The following is a 7,856-nucleotide window of genomic DNA, read 5'->3' on the forward strand; positions in this document are numbered from 1 at the left end:
GCAGCCAGGCGTGTCCCGGTGCCGCCGTGGGCGCGGAGAGCAGCAGGCGGAGCAGAGCAGGCGTGTCCGAGCTTCCCTCCTCCCATTTCCCCGTGCGTCAGGGCCGGGAGGAGGAGAATTGCATTTTTTTTTTTTTTTTTCCCCTTCCCTCCCCCCCCCCCCCTCCTCCTCCTCCTCCTCCTCCTTTTAAATTTTTTTTTTTTTTTTTTTTAAAAAGCCTCCAACTACTTTAGCGCGGAGTCGGCAGCAGATGGTAGACACGGCCCGAGGTTTCGGCGGGGAGGACGAAGGGATGCGCCAAGCCCGCACCGCCCGCCTCTAGCTCGGCGCCCGCTCCCGCTCCCCTCCATGAGCCGCCCCGCGTCCCTCCTGCCGGCCGCCCGCTGCCGCAGCGCCCCGGCCAAGCGCCTCCAACCCCTCCACGACGGCCCCGCCGAGGAAGCGCCGGCCGCCAAGTGCCCTCGCCTGGCTGACTGCGGACCCCAAGATTGCCTCAGCGCTCCCGGCTCGCCTTGCTCCCCGGCTTCGTCTCCCGCCGGCGGGGGAGCGGCGGGGCCCTGCCTGATCGCCTCCTACCTGCTGCTGCCGCTGGCCGAGCGGGAGCAGGTGTCGAGGGCGCTGAGCGTCAGCTCCGGCCGGGAGCTGCGCTGCAAGGTGAGCGCCGAGCCCCCGGGAGCGGGCGGGAGGTTCGCAAGGAGGTGGCGGGGGGGATCCTCCCGGTGCTTCCGAGAGCCGCGTAGCCGCTCGACCCGGGGAGAGCCTTGCAGACCAGCCGCTGCTCCCCGGTTGCGAGCGCCCGGTCTGCCGCCGGCGGGGGTTTACGTGCGCTGGAAGTCAGCCGTAACTCCGCGTTACCTCGGAGTACCCTCCCCAAAAAGCTTTGGGGATGGCGGTTTTATCCAGCCCCCCGCCTTTTCAACATAAAACGAGCAGGAGGGGGGTCTCGCTAACCGCTTTGAGCTGCGGTCCTGCCGAGCCCTGGCTCCCCTCCAGCTCCCTCGTCATTGTTTGGGGAGAGTTGCTACGCGAGAGCCTGCTTCCGACGCCCTTGAGAATGAATTTTGGTTTAATTTCCTCTTTGCAGGTGTTCCCCCTCAAACACTACCAGGACAAGATCCGGCCTTACATTCAGCTGCCCTCACACAGAAACATCACCGGGGTCGTCGAAGTCATCCTCGGGGACACCAAGGCCTATGTGTTCTTTGAAAAGGACTTTGGGGACATGCACTCCTACGTGAGGAGCTGCAAGAGGCTGAGGGAAGAGGAGGCTGCCCGGCTGTTCAAGCAGATCGTCTCCGCTGTAGCTCACTGCCACCAGTCGGCCATCGTACTTGGTGACCTCAAGCTCAGGAAATTTGTCTTCTCTAACGAAGAAAGGTAAGCGGTTGTCACCAGCCGGCCCTGGGGTGAGTGGGGAGGGAGGAATGCCACATCCAGAGACGCAAAAAGCGTCCCAGGGAGTGGAAACAGCCGTGTCAGCTGGGCATCACCTGCGAGCGATCCGAGTAGGTCCCCATCGCGTGTGTGTAGTAGGTCACGGATCCAACCGGTACACGCTTACTCTTGGCTAGATCTCACCTGATGAAAGGGAGGAAGCACCCGGAGAGCTTCCTCTCATTCAGCAGAAGTTCAGTGAAACCCGCTGGTAGACAAAGGGACGGCAGCTCGGATGCCTCTTAGTGCCAGAAGATGTCATGTGTGCCACTCATTCAGCGTAAAATGAATAAAAGCGGGGAGAAGGAGAGGAGGGCGGCTGAGGCGCTGGGCCGGGGAGGGGGAGCGGCCCATCCGAGGGAGCCGGAGCTGCGAGGAGCCCAGCTCCGGTCCCTCCTCGCGCCGGGGAGCGCTGCCCCGTGGCAGAGCCACGGCTGGGAGAGGGGTGCTCGGGAGGGGTCTGCTCGCTGAAATCCCCTCCTGATGGGGGTTACGCTGCTAACGAGAGACGGGCTGTGTCCTTCGAGGCTTCCATCCCTCCTCCGCTACTGGCGGTGGTGCTTTCCGTGCCCCCTGTGCTTGTGGATGTGGGCATGCACGGGAGGGAAGGGGGGGACCCGGTTAAATATTGCTCTGGGAATCCTGCACCGAGGAAAAGCACTCTGGTAAAACTTAGCCTAAAGCCTAGGATTATAGAAAGGAGATCCAGAATCCAGTTGTTAAATTTAGATTAGGGAAATAATTCAGTATTTCCCTGGAGTGTTTGCTGCTCTTGCAGTGCCTCACCGCATGTGGCAGAGCCAGAAATACATTTTTAATCAGCAAAACTGACTCTGACTAGCTGCTTATCCCATGGAAAGCTAAAAAAATAACTAAAAGCTGTAATGGAGTTGTGCTTAATCTGATGAAACTGGAGGTAATGTTACTGAAGCAGAAGAAAACAGGTTTTGAGTAGTTTTTTTTTCTTTTTAAATCACTGGGCTAATGCTTCTTCAGGATATCATTTATAAACGTGATAAGAAAGTTAACCAGCACTGCCCCTCTTAAACAGAAACAACCATATGTTGACGTGCAAAGAAAGTAATTCCTTTGAAGGAAACTATTGCAGCTTTTCCCGCCCATAAGAAGGTGAAACATTTGTTGAAATGTGACATTGCACACAGTCTCGCTCATTTGGAAATAACGCGTTGCACAGGCGAGTGTCATGTGCATCCCATTTGGCAAGAAGAGGGTTAAGCAATGGCAGGCGGACTCGGGCTCTCCGGCACAGGTGCAGTTTCAGGGCTCCCGCAGCCAATCCTGGGCCCAGGGTTCGCGTTGAGTCATATTTTCCGTTTGCAGAACCAATGGGTATTTGACGAGGTCACACTGAGGACAGGCTGCAGCCAAAGAAACTACACCCCAGCGGGCTGCCAGGCAGCGCAGAGCCCTTCCAGGGCGAGCCGGCGGCTTCCTCGCTAATGCAAAGCTCCCCTTTCCCCCCAAAATGGGAGGTCCGGGTGGACCCACCTCCACCCGGGAGGTGGCAGGTGCGGTGGTACCCTCCAGACAGGCAAAAAGAATAACAATTAAAAAATAAAATTAGAAAATAAAATACAAAACTCAGGAGAGCCGACAATTCCCGCAAGCGCGGAAGGGAGCTGGACTTTGCAGTTTGCAAAATCACGCAGCTGGACGCTGTTTGCTCAAAGCCTGAACCGCAAATAGCAGCTTGTACGGTGCGTTGCAGCCGATTAACCCCCCGCAGTGGCAGTGCAACCTGTGCAGATCCAAGGCGACTTGCTGGTGTTCCTCGAGAGCCCTCTGCGTTGTTAAAATCCCCGGTAAATAAAATAAGCAGGCGTTGCTGAGCACCTACCCGATGCACATAGCTGCGCTTCCACTACGTGGGTCCGGGAGGCCAGTCAACTCCGCTGCAAATTAAAAAGTGTTTTCTCTCCTTTTCTTTATGCCTATGCGAGCGGGGATTGCCGTGGTGGGGGGCTCGCCGTGCTCGCTTGTGCCTGCGTGTTGCCATTTCTAACCTGTGGCTTCCTCTCCTGCCCTCCCTAGGACTCAGCTGCGGCTGGAGAGCCTGGAAGACACACACATCATCAAAGGTGAAGACGATGCGCTCTCAGACAAGCACGGCTGCCCGGCCTACGTCAGCCCTGAGATCCTAAACACAACGGGGACTTACTCTGGAAAATCGGCCGACGTGTGGAGTTTGGGAGTGATGCTCTATACCCTGCTGGTGGGACGCTATCCCTTCCATGACTCGGACCCTAGCACTCTGTTTTCCAAAATCCGGCGTGGGCAGTTCTGTATTCCTGACCACGTCTCCCCCAAAGCCCGATGCCTCATCCGCAGCCTCCTGCGGCGGGAGCCCTCTGAAAGACTCACTGCTCCAGAGATCTTGCTTCACCCTTGGTTCGAGGCGGTCTTGGAGCCTGGATATACAGACCAGGAGACGGGAACTTCGGATCAAATTGTTCCAGAATACCAAGGAGACAGTGATGATATTAGTTCCTTCTTCTGCTAACCCTGAAATCTCAAAAAACTCGGTGGTTCTCACCTCCGGCATCTTCGTAGGGTTTCATTTTTCCACGTTTGCAAACTCAACAGCATCTTAAAGTGCCAGTATGGTCAGGAAAGTGACCTTGTTCAATATAAACACTGACCCATAGATCTCCGCTCTCTGAGTGTACTCGGAGTTTCATCCTCTTGCTCTGCTGGTAGGTCCGTCCCACCGGCCCTGGAGGACCCGTGCAGCTTTGAGAGCCGCCTGGCTTTTCTCCTGCCTCCCGCATCCTCCACCCGTGCAACCGGCCGCATCTGGGCTGCAGAGTCTTACGGCTGGTGAGGTGTGAGATGGAAAGGCAGCCCCTTCTGCTTTCCCATGGTGGCAACGGGCATGCAGAGCCCTGGCCATGATGCTTAGGGGGTGGGGGCGTGAGGTGTGCCCCTAACTGAGCAAATCTGACAGAAATGGGTAAAAAGGGGAATCGACTCCACGTGCCACACTGGCCAGCTTGCAAAGTAGCTTTCTGACTGTAAGCGCACTTTAATGAGGGAAGGAGGTCTTCGCCCACCATGGCCAGCTGCCTGCTCGCTGCTGCTCCTCCAGCTGATCTTGCTTTCAGAGGCGTGAAGCTCCTAGATCCACCCGTAAGACAAATCACTGCTGTGGCTCTTTCCGAAGTGGAAACTGGTGGATCTCCCAGCCGGATCCCCTCCGATTCCATTGGCTGACTGGGAAAGCATTTTAAATAGACTTAAGCCTTGCGTTACCATGGCGTAGCCTATATAACTTTATGCCCCCAGCAAGCTTGTCGAGTAGCAGGTCTCGTTAGCCCCGAGTGCCAAAACATATCCGTTTACCAAACCGTAACACTATCGGCTGGGGCATCTTCCCTTGGAAAATGATAAGGGGTATCTTGTACAGTACATGTAAACATGGTCGTGTTTTCCTACAGGCTCAACTCTTAAAAACATCACATCCCCTCTCCTCTTCCCCCCTCCACCCCCGCAAAAAGTTAGTCTTAAGAGTAAAATCTCCATACGCCCTTAGTTGATTATTCAGGTATGTTGTTTGCCTCGGCTACGGTTTTTTCTTTTTTTCCTGATTTTTTTTTTTTTTTTTTTGCATGATTATTCATAGTCTTTCCAATGTGCGTGGATAATGAATATATCTAAATCATTAGCTTCCTGGATTGGGGGTAAGTAAAGCTTAGTCCTGCCTAAAATTTCTGCTTTGTTTCACATTTGTGTCCAGTGGCTTATGCAAAGAGATGTCCATTCACCTTAGGCGAGAGCGCGGCTTCTGAAACAGCTGTGGGCTGGGTAACTTGCGTCCCCAACACGGCACAGTTTGAGTGAAGTCATTTTAAGGGTAAGCCCCCGGCAAGCTGCAGTCCCACCACGCGTTGCGAGAATACCATGTATACCTCATGGACTGTGTACTTTGTACATACCTTACTGTTTGGGGTTTTGTTTTCTTGTTTTGTTGTACTTTGTTTGTCCTAATAAGAGGTGTCGAAGAGCAATTTAATGTGAATTATTGTTGGCAATACTAACTTGACAGAATCATGAGCATAAAGAGCAGGGCGCTACAGCTCTCCGTTGCACTAAACCTCTCATGATTGCTTGACATTTGTATCTGTGATACAGTTTAACCCTTCTATGAAAAACAGTACATTTGTATATATTGGTAGAAAACTCTGCCAGAAAAGCTAAAAACACTATGTCCAACTTGTAAATATGTATATGTATGTGGAAACCTGGATGATAAAGTCTGACTTGTAGAAAGTTTTAATAAACTTGGTTTCATAATGTTTGTCCCCATTTCTTGCAGTGTCTTGAGGGGAACGCAGCTTGAGTATGTTTTGGTTTAATCCGAAAAACTGGGGTTTGGCCTCAGAGAGAATCAGCTCATCTACCGTCCCTACGTGTGCTCCATCGTGCCCGAGCCGCCGGGGTCTGAGCCCTGACTTCCCCCCTCTGCCTGGGGTTGAATCCCCAGGGAGAAGTGTGGGGACAGGGGATGGCTCCTGCCTCTTGGGGCGTGGAAAGGGCCTGACATGTCCCCAGAGCTACGTGAAACGAGTTTATCATCTGATAAACAAGGGGGAGAGGAGTTACAGCTCTGCCTCTGCATTTTAAAACCCCTATTGCCTGTTAGTACGTGCATTCATTTCCATCTGTGCCCCATGAGCGGAAAATGCTGTGGCACCGCAAGGCTGTCACCCTGCACCTGTGTGCGCGGCAATGTGATGCTCAAGCCAGCGGAAAATCGGCTCTCAGGTGTCTAAAAGTGAGCAGCCAGAAGCAGAGGCAGCAGTCAAGAGCATCGGCTTTAACGGGGAGCCAGTGCGCAGGGGTTTGCCCCTGCTGCCGGGAGGCAGGGCAGGGGCCACCCGGTGCTCCCGTTAAAAAACTGGGAAATTATTAGAGCTGCTTTTCTTTGTGGTGAGAAGATGGGAGTATAAATAGCAGCAGTATCAAGGTTAGAGAATGTGCTTTCCTGAAAGAGATCAAGCCACCCTTGTAATCCACCCGGAGCGGTGAGATCATCGCTCACAAGTAGAGAGGAGGAGGAAGAGAGTCTTGATTTTTATTTATACTTTGCCTCATGTTTAACTTTGTCCTTTTGCTTGAAATCTGTTCACCAGAGCAACCGCTTCCAGGCAGCTCTTTGGGCAGGAACAACTTTAAGAAAGGCTCTGCTTTTAGAAGGGGAATGGAAAGAGAAAGGGAGGGAATAGGGACCTGGTCAACAATAAAGCGAAGTGCAGTGACTTTCATTAGGCACCTTGACTCCCACTCTGAGAAACCAGCAATCTGTGCAGTAAGCATATTTTCTTAGCACTTGCTGAGTGAATGTCAGACACCAAAATATCTCGAGTTACTTTACCGATGTTATTCTTGCAAGACTTGTAAAAATACATGCGCCACATAGCCTGGCTGATTAAATTAGCCCCTGCCCTACCGTGCTTTCGGGCTTGGACGGAAGCCCTGATGCATCCCTTTAAAACAACTGCAGGAGGTTCATGCTTTGGTGAAACCTTGAAAACTTTCAAAACACTTTTTTTTTTTTTTCCCATGCAGTTAAGTCACCCTGAGTAGGTGAATGTGTAGGTCATCCCATGACTTTATTTCACATGAGCTGCACTGTAGAGCAATTAAAATAAATGCCAAATTGTAGTAACATCTGCAAACAGCCTCTGTGTTGCTTTAGTGATTATAATGCAACATCCGTTTGTACAGCAGAATAAATTGCGATTGCTTTGTAACCCCATCGTTTGTATTATTGTATACAAAGTTTCAGAGCATGTTGAAAGAACCAGCATATTAAGTGATTAAACTTTGATGGTGGGTGTGAGAACTTTGATTTATGCAATGCATACATTTCTTTTTGAGAGAGTCATAATTTGTCTATTTTTAAATGGTCCTTTTGGATGAGGACTGTCTGAATCTCTGAAGTATTTCTCAGGGCTGGTCACCATTTTCATTTTTAAGTTGCAAGATATTGCTGTCCTCTGAAAAGTGCTGGGAGCCTTCAGTCCTCCACTGCTGCTGAAAACACAAAAAAATAGAGGGTTTTTTCACTACATCCTGGGCTCCATCCTAAACTGGCATCGAACTGTCTCCCAGTCGGGATAGCTCTTACATCCTAGATATATATTTTTATCAACTGCTGATATTTTGGCTGCATTTTTAGGCATCAGTTCAATGATTCTCTTTCTAAAGTAGCACAGCAGAATTTATAACCCAGCTTCCTCTTAAAGCGCCAGGTAAAACAGCCAGCTCAGCAAGCTCAGGTTTAAGGTCAACATCTCTTTGCTGAGCAGGTGATACTGCTGAGGTTATCTGCAGTTAATTAAGAAGGGCTGGTGGAGGTTCAGTTCTACCTATGCTAAAAAATGCCCTGATTTTAGAACACC

General features: G+C 51.7%; 1 protein-coding gene across 1 annotated transcript; it reads left to right on the forward strand.

The window, feature by feature from the left end:
* The first annotated feature begins 348 nt into the window (after positions 1–348).
* On the forward strand, positions 349–3,955 carry TRIB1 (tribbles pseudokinase 1). Its single transcript, XM_075706074.1, has 3 exons — positions 349–654; positions 1,085–1,377; positions 3,487–3,955. The coding sequence occupies exons 1-3, from the start codon at positions 349–351 to the stop codon at positions 3,953–3,955; spliced, it is 1,068 nt and encodes a 355-aa protein (XP_075562189.1).
* The last annotated feature ends 3,901 nt before the right edge of the window (positions 3,956–7,856 follow it).

Source organism: Pelecanus crispus, chromosome 2, assembly GCF_030463565.1.
Source record: "Pelecanus crispus isolate bPelCri1 chromosome 2, bPelCri1.pri, whole genome shotgun sequence".
In the NCBI taxonomy this organism is placed as follows: Eukaryota; Metazoa; Chordata; class Aves; order Pelecaniformes; family Pelecanidae; genus Pelecanus; species Pelecanus crispus.

What these genes read in the sequence shown, in the direction of transcription:
- TRIB1 (XM_075706074.1), top strand. Translation starts at nt 349, where the DNA reads ATGAGCCGCCCCGCGTCCCTCCTGCCGGCCGCCCGCTGCCGCAGCGCC. An exon ending in GCCGGGAGCTGCGCTGCAAG is followed by an intron (nt 655 to 1,084) that starts GTGAGCGCCGAG and finishes TCCTCTTTGCAG; the next exon opens with GTGTTCCCCCTCAAACACTA. An exon ending in GTCTTCTCTAACGAAGAAAG is followed by an intron (nt 1,378 to 3,486) that starts GTAAGCGGTTGT and finishes TGCCCTCCCTAG; the next exon opens with GACTCAGCTGCGGCTGGAGA.